Source organism: Dreissena polymorpha, chromosome 16 (assembly GCF_020536995.1).
Source record: "Dreissena polymorpha isolate Duluth1 chromosome 16, UMN_Dpol_1.0, whole genome shotgun sequence".
NCBI classification, from domain to species: Eukaryota; Metazoa; Mollusca; class Bivalvia; order Myida; family Dreissenidae; genus Dreissena; species Dreissena polymorpha.
Genome location: NC_068370.1, coordinates 31,957,591 through 31,980,969, shown reverse-complemented (window position 1 = coordinate 31,980,969; position 23,379 = coordinate 31,957,591). Strand labels below are relative to the sequence as shown.

Genomic DNA, 23,379 nt, shown 5'->3' with positions numbered 1-23,379 from the left:
ATATAAAATTAAGTAAACAAAGTTGTCCAATATGTCAGGACTTACATATACCTTATAATAATGTGTTGACCAGTTTTAAGCCCTAAGGACCTTCCAGTCGGCAACTGAAATTGATATCTCTTACACCCATCAGGTTCATCCTCTATGTGTTTAATAGTGAAAAGTCGATATTCAAGCAGGTCAAGAAGAGGTTCATTTACCTGAAACCAATAATAAACATAACATTGATGTTAGAAACAATTGATCTGTTAGTATTGCTTATCTAAAGAAAAAAGTATTATGTTATAGAAATATATAATTTCTTTAAGTGTGTAAAGCCTTTGACAAAATTGAGTTGTTACTTTACAAAATATTTAGGTACAACGATTTTATTGAGCAGTGACTTTCATAACTTTAGCTCATGTTGGATGGAGTAATATTTAACACTGGTTAAAAGGCTTTATTTCTTATACTATATACACTGCAACTCCAATATATCACGGTCCGTTATATCGCGCTGTCCAATATATCGCGAATCGGCTATGGCTCCCAAAAATCTGACGAGCATAATCCTTAAATAAAATGTTTTTATCTGAGAATTTGATGCATTAAAATCCGTTTCAAGCAAGTATTTTTCCCTTTTTTTCACCAACTTTAATCCAACAGTCATAATCCAGTTTTGACCAGATTGTTTGCTTACATTGTACATCACATTAACACCTGTGTACTGCGATAAACAAAAGACCCATTTGTCAAACATGACAGGTCATTTCGGGTGTTACAATTCTCTATTGAATTTGCTTTGAACTGCCGAAACGCACCAGTGCACACATGAAGGTGTACACAATTATAACAGTAAATGTCACAAGTCAATACTGACCTATCTCAACAATCTGTGTGCGTTAGATACAGTATACAATATAGATCAGTTAGTCACAATGCTCTACTATTAAACCCCATGCTGTGCATGCTTTTCATGAGAAATGAATGACGTCATTTTGTACATGGGTCTAATTTGTGCATGCTTTCTTGAACAATAAAACTCGGCAATGTTTTTCGGATTAAAAATTTAATTATACGCATTTAATAATACTCACATGGAATAATGTTTTGTGTTAAACCAATTAATGACATATGGATATAACACAAACTTGAATAAGGTTGGTAAATAGCGTGTTTTGAGATTGCATAATGATGCTAATGTATACATATACATGCATACATTAACTGACAATTTATATCGCGCGCCGGATATATCACGGTTGCGATCTTTGGACCCCTTCAACCGTGATATATTGGAGTTGCAGTGTATTGTGTTGGTTTTGTATTTATATGTATATTTTGTATAGCAAGTATTTATAGAGGAACCTTTGGCAATTGGTCACTTTTGTTGAGTAAGAATGATTAAATCTGCACTTGCCTCAGATGGTAAATTGTTCACCACTTCTTGAGGTTTTAAGTGAATCTTTTCACACTCATTCTGCCAAATGATAAGGTTTTCCTCATAAATTTCTTTAACACAAGGCACACACCCTTGACCACAGCAGTCACTTTCTAAAGGTTTCTCAGGCGGGAGAGGAAGTCCAGATGTCATGGTATTACCACTGAAATCAACATCAACAGGTAAAAAAATGTATAAATATACATCAGAAATGTGTGTTAAACAGTTTTGTCACTCCAGATAAAAAGCAACCTTGAAATAACGTAACGATCTTGATGAATATTAAATGATAATTGTTGTGAATTATAAGAGACCAAAGCCTATTTTACGCAAAGGATCTGAACTAAGAAGATACTGAGTCATGCATCCAATATAAGAGAATCAATTCTAGTTGAGAAAGACATTGAGCAATATTCTATGCCTATCTCTGCACCCTGTGAACGGCTGTTTATACGCACTACCTTTGTCCCCTTGTATGTAACCATATATTTGATGGTGGGTCAGGAATGATACCTAACGCTATTGGTATACCAGTATTAAATACCATAAAGTCAACAATATAAGCAGACAACAGAATTAAGATGCCTTCATGTGGGACAGACAGTAATAAAACCCTTTATAGTTCAGATATTGAACCTTGATGAAAAGCCAAGCTCTGCAGTAAAACTACTAAACCGTCAATCATGATTAAGTGTACCAACATGCAGGTGCAAAGTCAATGTTTGAACTTAACATTACATAAATAACGTTAAGGATTGAACTCGGTAAACTCTCACACAAATATGATTTTTCTTTCATTTCACCTAGTGACCTAGTTGTTTCCACCCTTTGACACTGTTGTAAAATTGGCAGAGATATTACTGGGACAAGTTTCATGAGTCTTCAAAAGCTTTTCCCTAATTGAGCTGATCACTAATTTGAAGATAAGACATTAAATGTGGCCTCCAGAGTGTTCAGGCTTTTTCTTTAATTTAACCAGGTAACCTTGATTTTCACCCCTGATGACCATGTTGTGCACTTGGCGATGATATAATTGGAAGAAATGTTCTACTGTAACTCAATTCTGATAAAGATTGTGAAGTAAAAGTGCCTATTAAGTGTTCACAAGCTTAATTAAACAAAGGTACCCAGTTGCACACTCTGCAAAGATAACATTTGTAGGAATGTTCTGAGCAAGTTTCCATGAAGATTTGGCAATAAATGTGGCATCTGGAGTGTTCACCAGCTTTTAGTTTAAGTTATACAAAATTACATAGTAGTTGACCCTACAAGACACACATTCTAATTGACCAGATATAATTGGAAAAAGGGTTCTTAATTATGATGAAGATTGGGCAATAAATGTAACCTCTAGAATATTCTATAATGTTACCACACTTAATTTTAATTCGACCGAATGACTTAGTTTTTGACCCCACATGACCCAGTTTAAAACCAGGCTGAGATATCATTGCAAACAATATTAAAACCATGTTTCAGAAGATTGGGCAATATGTAAATGTGACCTTAAAGGTGCTCACATTTATTGTTTTATTAACGTTAGCAATAAATGTAGCCTCTACAATGTTCAAAAGCTTTGTCTATAATTTAAAATAATAACCTAGCTTAATAAAGCATGTGGCCCAGTTTTAAACCCGTCATTGAGACAAAAGTTTCATTAAGATTGGGCAATAAATATGGCATCTAGTGTTTGCAAGATGGTTTCTTAAATCTGTACCTTTGACCTTATTTTTAACCCTTATAACCCAGTTTTGAACTGCTGACATTTCATTGACAAAAATGTTCTGATCAAGTTTCATTAATATTGGGCAATAAATGTGGACTCCAGTGTAATTTAATGATGCATCTAACATCAATAGCAGATTTTCATATATATGTTTTAATTTGTAGATTTTTAATTTAAAACAAACAATGCAATCTTTCGTTAAACACTAAAAAAGTAATTGGCAATAATACCTGTAAGCTGATCAAAGTGAGTGATATCATTTAAGCCAGGTCTCTAAAAAATGCAAGATGTAATACATGGCTAGTTTGCAACAGATTATGGGTGAGAACAAAAAAGTCTCTGAACTTACTGACCAATTTGTGGAGATTTCTATCTAGTTGTGTAGCTGTGCAAGCATTTAACATGAAAATCACACAGTTTAAATAGTTGTCAAACAATATCATTGCATATACTTGAATAATTAAAGCACTGTTAATAGATGGTCATTTACAATCTTCAAGGGTGTGAGACATTAAACTCAAGTTGTTTCTTGCATTAGATAAATTTGATATTTAAATAACAAAATGATGGAACTTTTTGTTAATGGAATTTAAATGGATGTTATACTATAAAACTATGCATTATAAATATAATTTGTATAAGCTTTCTTTTGCACACATGGTATAACAGGTTATACACAGTATATGCTTTCAATTTAAAAATTAAAATTGAAACAAGGTGATTTTTTCTATTTGTACACATGCGTACAATAATCTAGAACAAACAAAACTTGACTTGTAGCTATTATTTTAAATTTTACTTTGCTTATAAATGCCTGTAGACACTATGGAACATTTTGGCAAATCATCTAACTTTGTCGCATAATTATATGCCCAACATTTGGTGGCTATGGAATCGAAAAGATTGAAACAGTAACAAGAGTAGCCATAGGTAGGTACTTCAGTTAAAAGGTTGTATAGTACAAACTAGACCTGTTCCCTAAATCTTACCCTGTATTGTAATTCACTCTATAAATAATTTTGAAAACAAGAGTGCGAAACTGTCACAAGATACGCCCGTTTTAAGGTTTTGGACACCATGCTAAATGCTTGAAATGCACTAAGTGACCTAGTTTTTGACCCAGCATAACCCATATTTGAACTTGACCTAGATATCATTAAGCCACAACTTAGGACCAAATTTGGTGAAGATCAGATGAAAACTACTTAAATTAGAGAGCAGACACCATGCTAAATCCTTGAAATGCACTAAGTGACCTAGTTTTTGACCCGGCATGACCCATATTCAAACTTGACCTAGATATTGTCTAGTGGGTCACGTGAGTTGTGTATCGTGTTATTTCTTAAAGGTTGACCCAGTATTTGTCAGAATATTGCAAGACATGTACATTTCCAGAAAGGAAATTCATTTCTGGGTTGAATAAGACCAAGATCATGAAAATCGCTGCACAATTGATGAAGTAATGGCTGTTCAAAGCGATGTTCCCTGTTTTCAGGTGATTTCTAGTTGGATACCTTGTTATATATATATATGATAGTGAATTTTTTTTTTGTTCGTTATAATATGATTATTTGTCATTAAAAATGATGATTTCACTAATTAATATCATAGCCACACGCTAATCACCTGTGATTTGGACAATACATAATATATTATGTAATGACCCAGCTATAGGGTAGAGTATTTGGACAAAATATTGTCAAAAGTATTCAATATAGATGTGAAATTATCTATAGTTGCAAGTCAAAATTATGAAAATATTATTAAAGCAATATTTCAAGTTATGGTAGCCAGTAAAGGGTATCACGTTTAAACGTTTAAACGATGGCGTTTTGTGTTTTGCTCAAAAACGTTTACAAAAACAGTGAACGTTTAAACAACAGTCAATGTCAACAGAATCCATTTAAGTTCATTACATTACGATGTTGCAAAACTCATTAAAAGCTGCTGAAAAAGACTTGTTTTTGTATCACGTGCGCCAGATGGCCCTTATTTACAGTACCGTAGACATAACAATACACCTGCACGACCTAGACGTCTTGAATATTTAACCCGCATCGGCAATAAGTGCTCGGGAAAAGTTTCCCGCTATTTCTTGCATGATCATGCCCCTAATCGTCTTGAACATTCAACGCACGTCGGCATGAAGTGCATGAGGAAAATTTTCCGCTGTTTATTCATTGGCATTCATTTTTAATTTAATGAACAGATACTCGTTTTGATGTACATCTTGTTAAGTAAAACAATTAAAAAAATTAACACTGGTGTACTCTTATTGAAGAAATGTGGGTTAAATATAAATTCATCTTTGTTACAAAATATAACGGCATGTAAGTAGAAAACGCGTAACCCAATGGTTAGAAGCGTAACCCAATGGTTAGACAATGACGAGAACAGTTGGTTTTAATATGACGACATTGTGCGAATGGGTTATGAACTAAATATAACTTCCGGAAATAATCACTACTTTCAGTTTGGAAATGTGATGGCACTGATGCTTTTAAAACAGACGTATGGATACCGTTAAAACGGTATCATTTCGTTTATTTCATTTCGTTTAAACGTTTAGAAAAATCTGTAAACAAGATACCCTAAGTAGCCAGAACAAACTCAACAAATTAAGCAAACCATGCTTCTTCAGTTGAGGTAGTGAGCTGTTTGCTTGGACTTGACCATTTTCACTTAATCTGAGCTGGTTCATTTGCATAAAATATAAGCTTTATCTAAGTATATTTCCTGATATGTCCGAATTTTGTTTGTCCGAATTATCAATAAATTTGATAGTTGGTCGGATTAAGGCTTATTGGTTTCTTTATATCAAAAAATGGAAACAATGAAAATTAGTTCATTATTCAAAAAAATATTTTATAGTCTTTCAAATCGATAACTCAGTAGATTTAGTGTGAGTGCTGTTCTCGGGCAAAGTAAAATTTAGTTGTGAAAAATGTAGGCCAACTTTATAATAATCATAATCTTGAATTCGTATCCAAGAATCGATCTCAATGAAATGATTTAGATGGGGTTTTATTGTTTTGAAAATTAAAAGTGTAATTGTTAGATTATATATTTATAAATCGATAAGCTATATAAATTGTTTTTTTTAAGCAAACAACGAATATTTTCAAATGGAAAATTATTTAGTTGTAAGAGTAAGCTTCATGAAAAACAAAAACACAACATGAAAAGGACAAGTGTCGTATCAGCTTTACTCCATTTATCTGATTTAATGAGAATCCCTTACTTGAAGAGATTTTATTCAGGACAAATAAACAGCAGAAAATATGCAAGTCGCATTCGTTTGTTTACTCCAGGCAAAACAAAGCAAGAGGGCATAACATGCCGTAGCCAAAATGTAAGCCCATAATGGCCTTATTTATGTTTCTGATATTTTGTACGGTTTAGTAAATATGTATCGATACTTTAGTCTTTAAACTAGGACCGGGGTTTTCATTTACAAAGAGACCTCATTACATTTCAGATTCAGTAGTCTAAGTGTGTATACTCTTTAGCAATATACCAACTTCATTCAGGAGGAAGACACCTAAGTCCATATAAAAATACTCACAGAGCCTTAGATAATTTTGCTATGGCCACTCTGGTAGTACATATGCACCCCTTCATAAACACATTAGCAGTTATGCATACAGATTTTGTGCTCACACTAATGCTCGCACTGAACAGATGTCGTTTGTTACCAATTAAGGAAAGCGATGAATATAAAGCTTCGAAAACACATTAAATTATTAAACCTGAATGGCAGCCTACAGACATTGTACTTTGCATGCAACCTAAAAAACACCACGATGTTTCAACACACTATTCTTGCTGGCATTTTCATTTTAAAATTTGGAACAGTGTAAATATTCGACGTCTGTTTGACATCATTATCAACTTAGTTTACATCACAAAAAGATTGGTGTACTGCGACCTAATCCATAGCGACACTTTTAATCGGCAACATTACGACAGTTTCCCAATATGGTGGATAGAGCATACGAAAGAATAAACAAGTAAATAAAAAGCAATTATTTCTTGCTTTAATGGTACCATTTGCATGAGTTTGTGCTTTAGACAGGTAATTTGAGGTAAACGTTGATAAGTTTTTGCAATATAAGTGTTCCTTAGCATTTTCAGTGGTGATTAGATTTTGCACATTTGGCCTAAAGACGGCGCATTGTAACTCTTTGCGACCCTTTGGGTTATAAAGCTGAGAGTTGAATTATTGCAACTAGAAGATATGTAGGATCATTTAAGTGATGTTTTATGTCCTCGTTTTCATGTCTTTATTAGTCACACTGTCCTGCATTCGATTTCCAAAATGTTTTCCCCTGACCCTTCTGGATATTTTCCCAATTTTTGATGTGTGGGTCTACCTGCATGACTTACAGATAAATTTAAGTTATGTTCCAATCCATTGATTGAAATTACTAACCTTGACATTTTATCTAGAAAAACAGGACTTATTTCCTAAACGCTTTCAAATATTGAGATGATTTTTTGTGTGAGAATCTACCTTCATGTCTTACAGATGAAGTTTGAGTTTCATTCTGGTCAATTGATTCTTGACAAAGTTAAAGGGTTTGACTAAGGAATTTTCTTCAAATCACATTTTTCCGGATTTTTTTCCAAAACACTTTAAGAAACTGACCTTCCTTTAGGTGAGTGTGTCTACCTTCATGACTTACAGATCAAGTAAGAGTTTATTTCTTAATTCTTGATAAAGTAACAGGCTTTGCACTAAACAATTTTCTCTAAAGTAGCTTCTATGATGTAGTGGGCATTGTGTTTCACAAACACAGCTCTTGTTGACCTATTTGTGCCAATTATGGGCATATTAATGCGGCCAAAATTATATATATACAGATTGAATCTTATACCCTGATTTCACAAATTGGATCATGAAAACAGTCAAAACTGAGAACAAAAAAACAACAACAAATCTATGACTTTATCAACGTTAGTATTATTGTTTACTTATGTTCCGATTACATTAATAGGGATATTTTTTTAATGAAGGTTGTCACATGTCATCGACATCACGTCCGAACAAGTATAAAAGCGGATTCTCTGTCATTAACTGAAAGTACAGTATAACTGTATTGTTCCCATTCAACAAAAAAGACTCATTCAGTTTATTCAGTTTGTTAAAAAAAATTGAAATTCAATGTCTGTTTTTTCTTTAATAGACAATCACTAATCTTTATAGCCTTCTTATTACAATACACGCCAGCTAAGTGTTGTTTTGAACACCTTATCGGCAATAAAGATCTATTGACTTTGTAACACGTTCATGCTTTGTTATTGTGACTGCAGCCGATAATTGCTACTAATACATATTGTTATTGTTACTTGCACCTGTTTCTTTTGTACTTTTACTTTTCGCAACTCAAAATGACTGATTCATGAACGTTGTTCTCAGTTCAAAAATGACTTTCCGAGTGAAATATACCGAGGTACTGGCCGTTGGTCGTTATGGATAGTTGACCGCTGTTCTCAAGTGTATATAATATAGTAGGAGCCAAACTGACTACATGTATTGTCTGCAGTCGATTGTTGTTCTCAGTTGACCGCTAGGTCAGTTTTTACTATTATAACAAAAGGAAACCTTTAATGATTTTATCAATGATTTCATAACTATGAAATGATTAAACAGCATTTCTCCACTGGTTGTTCCAGAGTATTTTTATACCCCCACAAACGAAGTTTAGGGGGGTATATAGGAGTGAGCTTGTCGGTCGGTATTAAGTGTCCGCTCTCTAATTCAAGTTGTTTTCATCCGATCTTCACCCTACTTGGTCAGATGTTGTATCTAGATGATGTCTAGGTCAAGTTCGAATATGGCTCATGCCGGGTCACAAACTCGGTCACGGGTCACTTAGTGCGTTTTAAACATTGAGCATGGTGTCCGCTCTCTAATTCAAGTACCGTAATTACTCTATGTTTTCGGACACTTAAAAATAATTAATTTTGTTCGTGTCCGAAAACTTAGATATGAAAAATATTCACAAAATACAGGTGTCCGAAAACTTAGAGTCGAAAATTGAAGTGCCCAAAAATAGCGTCAATTGTATCAACTACTACCGGTAATAGCGCGCGCTTGTAAAATACCATGTCGTAAAGTATATATTACAGTTATATATGTTTGCACTGCATTTTAAATTATTTTAAATGCTTAATTTATTTGACAGAAAGTTACTACAAGGTTGTACTTTGACCAACGAGTTCAAAGATAAGCATGTGATGTACCGATACTCGCTTGTATGAACCTGTAATTAACGCAATAAAAAAAAGCAAAATATGAATTCTTTGTTTGTTCATTGCCGATAGTTGTTGTCTAACACCTTCCATTGTTCGTATAACTTGCAATAGGGTGCATCACACTTTGAAGCGTTTAGTATTTGTCACAGTTATTTTACTGAGAAGGGGTAGTACCATGGCGGTAGATAATTGAACGGACTGTTAATTGGCACTACCCCTGGTAATTTTCATAACGCTTATGCTATCTGGCGAATTGTTTAATACCGGTTTACAAGGTTATTTACCCAATAACGCAAATGTAATGGTCCGTTGCCCTCAGGCACGCACCTGCCATGTTTTATGATGTTAATCTGGTTGTAAAACCGTATGATCGAAGTGTCATTAGATATCAAAAAAAGGACCGAAATTTTGTAAAAAAGCGCTGTAAAATTTACTGTTCGAAAACTGAGAGACATTAATTATGGACGAAAACTCGTGTGTCCTAAAATTAAGAGTCACGAAAAATAATTATTTTTGCTAAAAAAGGGGGTGTCCAAAAACATAGAGTAATTACGGTAGTTTTCATCTGAGCTTCACCAAACATGGTCAGAAGTTGTATCTAGATGATCTTAAGGCCAAGTTCTAACATGGGCCATGCCAGATCAAAAACTAGGTCACGGGGTCACTTAGTACGTTTAACACATTCAGCATAGTTTCCGCTCTATAATTCAAGTAGTTGTCATCCGATCTTCACCACACTTGGTCAGAATTTATATCTAGATGATGTGTAGGTCAAGTTCGAACATGGGCCATGCCGGGTCAAAAACTAGGTCACGGGGTCACTAAGTGCGTTTTAAACATTGAGCATGGTGTCGGCTTTTTTTTGTTAAGACAACATGCAAAATATTCTGTGTCAATGCGGCATGGGGGGTATTCGTCACCTCTGTTAAAAAGCTGTAGTTATATTTGTTATGTCTTATGGGATAGTGGTCCTGTAAAAAGTTGTTTAAGTGATGTCTTGGGTAAAAATAAAACTGGCAAAACTCTAGGTACATTTTGTTAAAATTTTGCTGCTGGGACCAAACCCTGACACATATGTTTAATAAAGACTTTGTAAGAAAAATAAATGTCTCTTCAAAGAACAAGACTCAGGCGAGTTATCAAGAGCCGTCTGAGCCTTATAATGAGTCTTATTTTTAGCTCGACTGTTTTCGGAGAAAACCCGAGGTATTGTCATAGCCAGCTCGTCGTGTCGTCGCACATCTCCATTGTGCTAAAAACTTGACATTTTGCTATGAATCAAAGTGCTTCCACCTACAACTTTGAAACTTCAATGAAGATGCACCTTGATGAGTTCTACACGTCACACCCATTTTTGAGTCACTTTGTCAAAGGTCATGGTCACTGTGACCTCTAAAAAAAATAAATCTGGCAAGCTTTCATTTATTCAAAACTGCACCGGCAGCCGAGCGTTGGCACCCGTTATGCGTTGCTCTTGTTATATTGTTCTTTTCTAGTTAGTCTTATGATCAGATGACGTCTGTGTGATACTGTACAAATTAGTACAATGTTAATGTTTCAGTCAATAAGTAATGTAACAGACACATAAATACATGTTATTATTTGTTTCAGCTTTTTCTGCACAATGAAATCCTATTTCACTGTCATAATGGGGCATTCTATTATCTTCCATTGGGTTTACGAGCCCTGGAAAAGCTCACCAAGGTTATTGACCAGGAAATGCAGGCCATTGGTGCTCAGAAAATATCCATGCCAACAATGATATCAGCTGCACTGTGGAAGAAGACTGGTAAAAAGACATTTAATATTTGTTAGGAAATTGTACGAATACAATAATTGTTTCATGAGCGCGCAAAATTATGTAGTAAAAATAGTAGTTAAGCTGTATTTTAAAACTTACTGACTTGTCTGTTCAAAGGAACATACGTTGATCCAGAGTTCAAAGTTCATGTATGTATTGAAAAGTCTGTAGTTTACTTCTAGGGCAAGCCGTTTCCATGTGTTCATGGAATGACATGTTTTAAAAAATAACACTTTTTCTCAATAAATTAATGTCATTAGGTTGATGGAATGTCAGTATTAGATATTTTATTTTCAGGTAGATGGGACACACATGAGTTGTTCAAGCTTAAGGACCGAAAATCTGCTGAATATTGTTTAGGCCCTGTAAGTAATTTTTAAAGTCACTTAATATTCAACGCTGAGCATCGTAAGTAAAGTATTTGTAATGAAAGTAAATGGTTCTTTAAATATATCTACTGAAAATAATGATCCCATAACTTAGAGAGTTGTTTAACCCATTTATGCCTAGCGTCTAGAAAAAAGGCCTTGGCAAACAGCGTAGACCCAGATGAGATGCCGCATGATGCTACGCTGTTTGCATAAAGGAATTTCTGTAAGAAATATTCTAAATATAGAAATAAATACACTAGACATCCCTTATTTTTGAAATAAATTGATCCAATTTCGGTTTCACCGAAGGGGACTTATGGTTTGCGCTCTGTGTGTCTGTCAGTCTGTCTGTCACACTTTTCTGGATCCTGCGATAACTTTAAAAGTTCTTCATATTTTTTTTCATGAAACTTGAAACATGAATAGATGGCAATAAGGACATAATGCACGTCATTACATTCTGTTCCTATGTCAAAAATTCTGGTTGATTATGGCAACAAATAAAAAAATATATATATATTTCTGACAATGGTGCAGCAGGTAGGGGACTTATATTCTTTGGCAATAGTCTTGTTTAAAACTAAAATATTTATCATGCAATTTCTATTTATGTAATGTATGTTAATGAAACATGATATGTGGATAGAGTGCCAGAAATGGAATACCAGTATGCATGTTATTTTAGTTATGTCCACATTTGTATGTCTGTTTATACACAAATTTGATCATGCAACAACTTAACAATACTTAAGCTAGGTTGGTGACACACAGTATGAGTATAGACTGAATATAGAATGTGAAAGCTATTTCAGATTTTTGCCAGACAAAAATTGTGGTTGCTATGATAAAAGAAGTAAGGGGAAAATAACATCTTGATCCTGTGACAGCTCAAAAAGTTCTCAACTTAGATTGAAAAAATGGGCTATAGGGTGAATATGCATGTTTCAATATACTTCAATTTATGTGTTGTTTCTGAACAACTTTAAAACTGAAGTCTGAATCTTGCTCTAACCGACAAGTTCTTAAGCTAGGTTGTTTAAACTTACAGAGATCTAGTTCTACAACAAAATTATCCATTAAGGGACTGCTGTTTTGTCTGTGATGAAGCTATTGTTGAATTCAATTAAGCATCAAAAATGGTGTACATTTCTGTAACTACACACATCATATCAATAAATGTTCTTCTCATACCCCACATGTTATGGACACGTTCTTACATAACCAAGTCTGTATCCTTCGGAATCTAGAAATGCTTATAATATTGCATACATTTAGTTATACAATATTTGTATTTTGTTATCAAGAAATCTTATTATCTTGGAATCATATATAATATAAATTTTGCATGCATACATAATATTCTATCGCAGCACTCCAAGTTGGAACACATCATCATGTACTTATTACTCATAATGTGATGGTAAATGCAAGTAAATTATTTATTTTTTTTACTGAAAAGAGTTTTGTTTAACCCTTTACCATTCAGAATCAAAGTGAAAATGTGCAAACAGCATAAAACCAGAACAGCCTGTGAGTAACTCGCAGTCTGTTCAGGTTTTATGCTGTTTGCTGCTCATCAGTATTTAAGGTTTAAAAATGAAGCCCTAAAAACTTGAATCTAATACGAAAGGTCTTTCATTGAATTAAATTTTCTAAGGGACTACAAATGCATGAAAATACGCAACTAAGTGGTATAGGGTTAATTAATGGACTCTTTATTGCAGACTCACGAGGAGCTGGTAACAAACTTGGTGGCACAGTTTGAGCAATTGTCCTACAAGCGGCTTCCAGTTATGTTGTACCAGGTAAACAGGAATACAATACTTCAGATTTTCATATTGTCTGTCAATTTATTTGGTATGTTAAAATAAAATAGAATATTAAAGAGAGATCTGTTAATGTATTGCTGTTAACAGCTATGTGCACAAACAACAATCTGGAGTCCTGATGTGTTAACATTGAATTACAAAATCATAAATATGAAAAAGATTTAAATTGCATCACACTTGAATGGCAAAGAATGATGTTGAAATTATAGCAACATGATATGCTATCAATTCCATATTCTCGAAAGTTTTGTTTTCTCATATTGAGAACATTTAAGTAACAATAAACTCTCTATACCTCACTGGGTTTCAAAATTGTTAAATATCGCACTGATACTCAAAATAAAAGCATTTTAGTGATATTATTATGAAGTATTTTTTAATGACAATGCCAATGATACATAAAAACTTTATGGCCAAAATAGACTAATTGGGGTGGGAGAATAATATTTTCGCCATTTGTAAAAATAGTAATTATAATTAGGCATTAATTCTTGTATTCTTTTCTTCAAATGAGACATTTGGTTTATTGACTGAAAATGGTTTGTAAATGCACAATTAAAGAAATGATCTTCCGCCAGTCTTAAAATATAATCATTATGGAAGACATTTAATGATTTCTTGTGACTTATGAGATTTTTTTTATTGAAAATATATTTAAACAACTATCATTTAATAGATAATTAACAAAATTGATTTGTAGCTCACAAGAAAATTTAGAGATGAAATGCATCCAAAGTTTGGACTACTGAGAGGTCGTGAATTTGAAATGAAAGGTGAACTATGCTTATGTTAGTTATTGCGTGTGTTTTTTTAGATAAAAATCACATTTAATATTGAAAAATGCATGTGTTTTATTTTCTTTCTGGAAGATATTACTTTATTAGTATTTTAAGTTATGCATTTTGTTATGAAATAACTACCTACATGTATGTAAATTAAGTTTTCACAAATTATTTAAGTGCTATTGTCGATAAATATTTCTCAATGTATTATTTTATATCTGAGATAAATAAACAATGTATAATTATTCATATATTTTAAGATTGCTTTGAATTATCATGTAATATTAGTTGTATATCGGTCAGATATGTATTCATTTGACTTGACTGAGGAAGCGGCAATGCAAACGTATGAACTCACATGCCAGGCCTACTGCAGAATATTTGACAGGCTTAAGCTGAAATACGTGAAAGGTAAGAACCAAGCTTTGACAAAATAACAAATTTTAAAATTTATATTAATGATTGGAAACATAAGTGATATATTTGGTGTGCCAACATGATTGCTGTGCTGATTTTTTAGCTCACCTGAGCGATAGCTCGAGGTGAGCTATTGTGATCACTCAGCGTCCGGCGTCCGTCCGTCCGTCTGTAAACAATTTGTAAACATCTTCTTCTACTAAACCATTGAGCCAATTTCAACTAAATTTCATGTGGAGCATCCCTAGGTCATGGGACAAAAGAATTGTTAAAAAAAATTTGATCACATAACCAAGATGGCCGCCATGACCATATATGGTAAAAACCTTAAAAAATCTTCTTGTCAGAAACCGCTCATCAGATTTTCAAAAAATTTCACAGGGATGACCTTTGAGGGCTCCCCTGAAAAAGTTGTTCAAAGAAATTTGATTCGTCAAAAAACATGGCCGCAGGAGCTCGTTGAACTTTGCATTTTTATTCGTTTTTGCCTATTTTGTGAAAACTTTCAAAAATCTTCCACATTTTTTGTCCGATCCTTTCCAAATTTGTACAGTGTCTTTATATCAATGAGGACACGAACCCTACAAAAAATGAGAATTATTGGTCCATGAAGTACAGAATTACCTCCCCTTGAATTGAGAAAATGGTGTTTATGCAATAAAGTCCAAATTTTTCATCCAATTCTTTCCAAACTTGTAAGGATTTAGCATGGTTCAAACAAGGGAAACAACTACGGTTTATGCATGTTCTTTTTATTACAGATTTGCCTCCCTTTAATTCATTCAAAATCTCATTTTACAGCAGAGATTCCAAATCTGACCTGTAAATGAGCCCCATATTTACTGCTGGTGCTATGTTACCTTTTCCCATTTGATCATTCTTAAGTATTGGTCTTGTAATGCTGCTACTGCTACTGCTACTGCTACTGCTACTACTACTACTACTACTACTACTACTTCTACTACTACTACTACTACTACTACTACTTCTACTACTTCTACCACTACTACTACTACTACTACTACTACTACTACTACTACTACTACTACTACTACTACTACTAGTACTACTACTACTAGTACTACTACCACCACCACCACCACCACCACCACCACGTCTACTATTACTACTTCTACTACTACTGCCACTACTACTACTACTTTTACCACTACTACTACTACTACTACTACTACTACCACTACTACTACTACTACTACTACTACTACTACTTCTACTACTACTTTTACTACTACTACTACTACTACTTCTACTACTACTACTACTACTACTACTACTACAACTACTATTACTACTACTACTACTACTACTACTACTACTACTACTACTACTACTACTACTACTACTACTACTACACCACCACCACCACCACCACCACCACCATTCACAGTGACAAAAAACGTATTCACACAATGGTTGCTACTACAACTTATAGCCCATATAGACAATAGAGGTCACAGTTTTCATCCAATCTTTATGAAATTTGGTCAGAATATTTATCTTGATGAAATCTGGGTTGGGATTTTATTTGGATGATCTGGGGTCAAAAACTAGGTCACTAGGTCAAATAATAGAAAAACCTTGTGTAGACATTAGAGATGACAGTTTTCATCCAACCTTTATGAAATTTGGTCAGAATTCTTGATGAAATCTGGGTGGGATTGTATTTGGGTCATCTGGGGTAAAAATCTAGGTCAAATAAATAGAAAAACCTTGTGTTGACAATAGAGGTCACAGTTTTCATCCAATATTTATGAACTGTGGTCAGAATGTTTATCTTGATGAAATCTGGATTGGGATTGTATTTGGGTCATCTAGAGTCAGGAACTAGGTCACTAGGTCAAATCATAGAAAAACATTGTGTAGACAATAGAGGTCATAGTTTTCATCTGATCTTAATGAGTCAGGTGAGCGATTCAGGGCCATCATGGCCCTCTTGTTGTAGAGGTATGGTCAATTCTCTGTTTTTCTTTCTAGAATATATCTATGTATAGTGCCAAAATTGTGTGGAGACATTTCTTGAGAATGCAATGGTGTGGATATATAAATTTGCTTTAAAGTGCAAGAGTGAAAAGCATTTTACTGCCATCCGCCTGGACAACGACAGCTTGGTACCAAAACTGTTATGTCTATATCAATGCGGGGAATCACGTGGTCAGATTGGAGAGAAAATGGCCGCCGATGCCTCGATTCGATGGAAAAATTGAGTCTTCAAACAGGTGCATCTACCTTATTACATACTTGTTTTTAATCGGATAACGCCTATCATAGGGCCAGCCGGGAGCGGTTTCATCGAGTATCAACCGTTTTCCTCTGATTGGTCTGAGTGTGGAGATAACACATGGAATATTTCGCGATTTCAGGAAAGGTAGTACAAAGGTAGTAATAAGGTAGACTCAATTTCTCCATCAAATGGCGGCTATTTTTCTCAAATCTGACCACGTGATTCCCCGCATTGTATATGTATCATGAAAAATTATTCAAGGCCGTTTGCCAATCTTGCGACATCGCCCTTCTTGGGTTTCATAATTGATTAATGGCTTTAAAACAAAATGTTGTTTGAGGCTACATAAGTGTTGTTTATTTTGTACAAGAGACCTATGTATGCTGGTACTAATATTTTAATAAAATCAATCCAACTATTTTAGCAGATTTATTCCCATTTAAGATATAGTTAAAGTACAAAGCATGACATAAAAACTAGTTTTGTAATTGTTATTTTATATGTTGATTGTTGATAGCATTAATAGAGTTGCTTAAATTGAAGATTAATAAACACATTATTGACATTTTCAACAACATCTTATATAATGATATAATTATAAGAAAGCAGGGACAGGTAAACATTGTTTGGTTCATAGGCTTCTAACCCAGGCAACCAGTGTTCAATCCTCACAGATGGTTAGTGGTCACCATATCAAACAGGTGTTCTCCTCTGAGAATTCAGGCTTTAAACTACACACCTGCTTCAACACCATATTAAAAATTGAATATATTTCACTTAAGACTATATAGCTGGAAATTACAGCTTAAATACAGAATTCATCACATCATTGGTCACTCAAGTAAGTTTATCAGGAAGTAATGATGGAACACACTCCGGGTTTAAACATAATTAAGCCTTAAGCCTCAGGCTTTGAAGGACCTCATAAACTTTCAATACACACTCTCACTTTTAGAAGAGTCCTTAAACTTTTCCTACTTTCTATTTTAGTGGAGGGAGCAACTGGTAATATAGGTGGCAGCATGTCCCATGAGTACCATCTGCCAGCCAGTGTGGGGGAGGACACATTGTACCTGTGTGACAGGTTACATACTGGCTTTAAATACCTTCTCAATTGAAAAAATGTCTTACTGTAATAATTTTAGTGTATACACTTTAAATATTTTGTTGCATTTGTATTTATTAAATGAGTGTACACATTGGATGCGACTTCTGATTTTACATTTGGACGACAAGATTTCTTGACTATAAGTAATAATATGGTATTTTTCTAAAACATATCCCTGTATTATAAGATATGACAAAAATATGTTAAGTAGTTGTGTGAATGGTTCTAGTAGCCATATCAATTGCATCTTCAAATAAAAAGCCACATCAATTGAAGCTTTAAAATAATAGCCACATCGATTGCAGCTTAAAATAATAGCCACATCGATTGCAGCTTAAAATAATAGCCACATCGATTGCAGCTTAAAATAATAGCCACATCGATTGCAGCTTAAAATAATAGCCACATCGATTGCAGCTTAAAATAATAGCCACATCGATTGCAGCTTAAAATAATAGCCACATCGATTGCAGCTTAAAATAATAGCCACATTGATTTCAGCTTAAAATTATTAGTCATATCAATTGCAGCTTTAAAATAATACCCAGATCGTTTCACTAAACCAGATTTTTAGGAATAATAAAACATATCCGATCAAAAATGCATTATTACAAATATAATCATTTTCTGTACTATGATAGTGGATTCAATCTCGTTCGCAAATATGGATCCTCTGAAATATATTTTGAAACACGCAGTAAATTTCCAGGTTTTTGTCCCCTTCCGGTGAAACCAGAGGGGACTTATGGTTTGCGCTCTGTGTGTCAGTCTGTCAGTCAGTCTGTTTGTTCGTCACACTTTTCTGGATCCTGTGTCTTCATATTTTTTTATGAAACATGAAACATGGATAGATGGCAATATGGAGATTATGCACGTCATTTCAATATGTTCCTACGTCAAAAATTCTGATTGCTATGACAAGAAATAAATAATTCTGACAATCAACGAGTTTCACCGGTAGGGGACTATATTGCTTGGCAATCTCTTGTTTTCTTAATGTCATACAATATAGTTGTTACGCATGCACATTTTTGATTTTAAACGAGGTATATTTAGGCCCCCCTTCGAAGAAGAGGGGGTATATTGCTTTGCACATGTCGGTCGACTGGTCTGTCTGTCCACCAGGTGGTTTCCGGATGATAACTCAAGAACGCTTAGGCCTAGAATCATGAAACTTCATAGGTAGATAGATCATGACTTGCAGATGACCCCTATTGATTTTGAGGTCACTAGGTCAAAGGTCAAGGTCACGGTAATCCGAAATAGTAAAATGGTTTCCGGATGATAATTCAAGAACACATATGCCTAGGATCATGAAACTTCATGGGTAGATTGATCATGTCTTGCAGATGACCCCTATTGATTTTCAGGTCACTAGGTCAAAGGTCAAGGTCACGGTGACCCGAAATAGTTAAATGGTTTCCGGATGATAACTCAAGAAGGCTTACGCCTAGGATCATGAAACTTCATAGGTACATTGATCATGACTCGCAGATGACCCATATTGATTTTCAGGTCACTAGGTCAAAGGTCAAGGTCACGGTGACCCGAAACAGTAAAATTGTTTCCAGATGATAACTCAAGAACGCTTTTGCCTAGGATCATGACAATTCATAGGTACTTTGATCATGATTTGCAGATGACCCCTATTGATTTTCAGGTCACTAGGTCAAAGGTCAAGGTCACAGTGACAAAAAACGTATTCACACAATGGCTGCAACTACAACGGACAGCCCATATGGGGGGATGCATGTTTTACAAACAGCCCTTGTTATATTAATTGTCATAATGATAGCATTGATGTTTTGTAGATCTTTGAATTGATGATTTTCATTATTGCAGTTGCGGGTTTAGATCCAATGCGGAACTAATTGGTAAGTAATTGATTTATTAGCGTATTTTTTGTTTTATCATATAAAACATTAATGTGAAATTAATTTAGCATTTTTGTATACTCAGACAATATTAATTTAAACAGTTTTTTCAAAAATGAAATAAATACTTTTTTGCTTTTGCAATAAATCTAATAACGAGGAAATAAAAAAAAGAGTTTGTTTCACACAGATTCTGGCCTGTATAATATTGCTGCAATTCAATTATTATGCTCCCCCAAATTTTTGGGGTGAGCATATAGTCGCCGCTTCGTCTGTCCGTGCGTGTGTCCGTCCGTGCACAATTTTTGTCCGGGCTTTTTCTCAACAATTAATAACCTGAATTCAATTAAACTTTATGGGAAGCTTCACTACCAAGAGGAGATGTGCATATTGTCAGCCGGTTCTGGTCGGATGATTTTTCACAGAGTTATGGCCCTTTGAAATTTTCCATTAACTGTACATATACTGCAATTCTTGTCCCCCAACTACTGACTGAAATTCAATGAAGCTTTATGGGAAGCTTAACTACCTTGAGGAGATACGCATGTTATTATGCCCCCCTTCGAAGAAGAGGGGGTATATTGCTTTGCTCATGTCGGTCTGTCTGTCGGTCGGTCCGTCCACCAGGTGGTTGTCAGATGATAACTCAAGAACGCTTGGGCCTAGGATCATGAAACTTCATAGGTACATTGATCATGACTCGCAGATGACCCCTATTGATTTTGAGGTCACTTGGTCAAAGGTCAAGGTCACAGTTACTGGAAATAGGCATTTTAAGGATTTAGCATGGTTCAAACAAGGGAAACAACTACCGTTTATGCATGTTCTTTTTGTTACAGCATTTTCCTCCCTTGTAATATATAAAAAAATTACCAAATGTAAGGCTAACTGCATTTTTGTAATGCATTGTATCAACCACCACCACGACCACCACCACCACCACCACCACCACCACCACCACCACCACCACCACCACCACCACCACTTTTGTTCACAGTGACAAAAAACGTATTCACACAATGGCTGCTACTACAACTTATAGCCCATATAGGGGGGCATGCATGTTTTGCAAACAGCCCTTGTTTGTGGGTTTTGGTTAGATGATTTATATAGAGAGTTATGGCCCACTTGAAATTTTTAAGTTGCTTAAACCATCCATCTTATTATTTTATCCAAAGTTATGCCCCTCAAGACGTTTCCTTTTATCTGAATATATAGTGCAATATTGTGACAAAAAAAAACTTTGGGGAGCATCACCCGTCTCCGACGGTTTCTTGTTTTATTCCAGCATCAAAAGATGACTCAAAAGAATCAAAATGTCCCAGTGTATCTTGTCCTAATATGCGAAAGCAAACAGGAATTGAGGTTGGTGTAAAGGCCATGCTTGTTGGTGTAAAAGCCATGCTGGTTGGTGTAAAGGCCATGCTGGTTGGTGTAAAGGCCATGCTTAAGATATGAGCCTTGCTCTGGGAAAATGGGAAATAGTGCATGTTGTAAAGTGTGGTCCTGAATTAGCATGTGCAATCTGCGCAGGCTTGTCAGGGACCACACTTTGCTTTGATGGAAATGTGGTTTAAACTGAAGTCTTTTTCGAGCGAGAATACAGTTTCGGCGGAAAGTGTCATCCCTGATTAGCCTGCAGACTGGATAGACTAGTCTTTGAATGTACTCTACGCACTTGCATCAAACCCTGTCTTCTCAGAGAAGGCTTATATATTTTATTCTGTATTAATTATAAGTACATTTATGGTACATTTTGTATTTATTTAAATGTTTTACGCATAGTCAAGGCCGGCCAATTGACTTATTATCGAAAACGTATTTAACATTTGATAACCTGTTTTAATATCTTGACATCAAATTGTTTCTGTGTTTAATATTACAGTTGTTTACATGTTTTTAACTTTTAACATTTGACCAGTGTGGTCACTTCTTAAAATGAGTGTGCCTTTCTTTAACAGGTTGGACATGCATTCCTGTTGGGCACAAAATACTCAGAGGTTTTAAAGGCACAAGTGAGAGACAAAGATCAAAATCTGGTGTATGTATTATTACAAAAATGAATGAAATTGATTTCATTGTTAATTAACTTTAAATAATAACCCTAGCCCACAGTTTGACATACTGTAGTTGAGGCCTTAGGGGATGATTCATGTATATGCTTGGTCTTCTTTTTTGGCTGTCCATATTACGTGTCCATTCAATCATTTCTGTAAGTGTTTCACATACTGAAGATAATACCTCATGATTGTTGATGCATCATATGGGATATAATGGTCAAGGTCGTAATTGATGGACTTTACTATCATTGCCAAAGCTGTAAGGGTATTCATCACCAGTAGAACTATCTTTATAGTCCCCTACCGGTTTCACCGGAGGGGACTTATGGTCTTGTCTCCGTCCGTCCGTCACACTTTTCTGGATCCTGTGATAACTTTAAAAGTTCTGAATATTTTTTCATGAAACTTGGAACATGGATAGATGGCAATATGCACATTGTTCACATCATTTTATTTTGTTCCTACGTCAAAAATTGTGGTTGCTATGGCAACAAATAGACTAGAAATAGTACTGAAAATGGTGTGTTTTTTCTGGATCCTGCGATAACTTTTAAAGTTCTTAATATTTTTTCATGAAACTTGGAACATGGATAGATGGCAATGTGGACATTATGCTCGTCATTTCATTTTGTTCCTACGTTAAAAATTGTTGTTGCTATGGCAACAAATAGACTAGAAATAGTGCTGATAATGGTGTTTTTTCTGGATCCTGCGATAACTTTAAAAGTTCTTAATATTTTTTCATGAAAATGTGCAACATGGATAGACGGCAATATCGACATTATGTAATTCATTCCATTTTGTTACTACGTCAAAAATTGTGGTTGCTATGGCAATAAAAAGACTAGAAATAGTGCTGAAAATGGTGTTTTTTTCTGGATCCTGCGATAACTTTGAAAGTTCTTAATATTTTTTCATGAAACTTGCAACATAAATAGATGGCAATATGTACATTATGCACGTCATTTCATTATGTTCCTACGTCAAAAATTGTGGTTGCTATGGCAACAAATAGACTAGAAATAGTGCTGAAAAAAAAATCTGGATCCTGCGATAACTTTTAAAGTTCTTAATATTTTTTCATGAAACTTTAAAAAGGATAGATGGCAATGTGGACATTATGCACGTCATTTCAGTTTGTTCCTACGTCAAAAATTGTGGTTGCTATGGCAATAAATAGACTAGAAATAGTGCTGATAATGGTGTTTTTTCTGGATCCTGCGATAACTTTAAAAGTTCCTAATATTTTTTCATTTTGTTCCTATGTCAAAAATTGTGGTTGCTATGGAAACAAAAAAATATATATTCTGAAAATGGTGAAATTTCTGACAATAATGGAGCTGGTAGGGGACTTTTATTGCTTGGTAATAGTCTTGTTGTGTAATACCTTGTTTTAGTGAAATACCTTTGATATTGCCCTTTAAATATCTTGTTAGCATAATCTATACAGGTTTATGTATTTTTAAGTTTTCAAGAAACTTGAGAATCTTG

The 23,379-nt window shown here is 34.6% G+C and overlaps 2 protein-coding genes across 5 annotated transcripts in view; one reads left to right on the top strand and one right to left on the bottom strand.

Annotated features, from left to right (window-relative positions):
- Window positions 1-6,104, bottom strand: part of LOC127861962 (NADH-cytochrome b5 reductase-like) — a 13,375-nt gene extending 7,271 nt beyond the window's left edge. The window contains exons 1-5 of one of the 3 annotated variants that reach the window (XM_052400748.1): window positions 5,775-6,104; window positions 5,262-5,375; window positions 5,149-5,224; window positions 1,400-1,583; window positions 52-200 (exon numbers count right to left, since the gene is read on the bottom strand). In XM_052400748.1, the coding sequence (XP_052256708.1) occupies window positions 52-200; window positions 1,400-1,583; window positions 5,149-5,224; window positions 5,262-5,274 (422 nt within the window). In that variant the 5' untranslated portion in view covers window positions 5,275-5,375; window positions 5,775-6,104. Of the gene's footprint in view, window positions 1-51; window positions 201-1,399; window positions 1,584-3,376; window positions 3,614-5,148; window positions 5,225-5,261; window positions 5,376-5,774 lie in introns of those variants that run through there. The other 2 variants (XM_052400749.1, XM_052400750.1) reach the window with 2 other exon arrangements.
- The window catches only part of LOC127861961 (probable proline--tRNA ligase, mitochondrial), a 23,457-nt gene continuing 5,669 nt past the window's right edge, over window positions 5,592-23,379 (top strand). Inside the window, exons 1-10 of one of the 2 annotated variants that reach the window (XM_052400747.1) lie at window positions 5,592-5,677; window positions 11,016-11,193; window positions 11,503-11,570; window positions 13,301-13,381; window positions 14,106-14,178; window positions 14,491-14,598; window positions 17,837-17,930; window positions 19,797-19,828; window positions 21,117-21,193; window positions 21,790-21,869. In XM_052400747.1, coding sequence (XP_052256707.1) covers window positions 5,660-5,677; window positions 11,016-11,193; window positions 11,503-11,570; window positions 13,301-13,381; window positions 14,106-14,178; window positions 14,491-14,598; window positions 17,837-17,930; window positions 19,797-19,828; window positions 21,117-21,193; window positions 21,790-21,869 — 809 coding nt within the window. In that variant the 5' untranslated portion in view covers window positions 5,592-5,659. Of the gene's footprint in view, window positions 5,678-6,278; window positions 6,499-11,015; window positions 11,194-11,502; window positions 11,571-13,300; window positions 13,382-14,105; window positions 14,179-14,490; window positions 14,599-17,836; window positions 17,931-19,796; window positions 19,829-21,116; window positions 21,194-21,789; window positions 21,870-23,379 lie in introns of those variants that run through there. The other variant, XM_052400746.1, reaches the window with a different exon arrangement.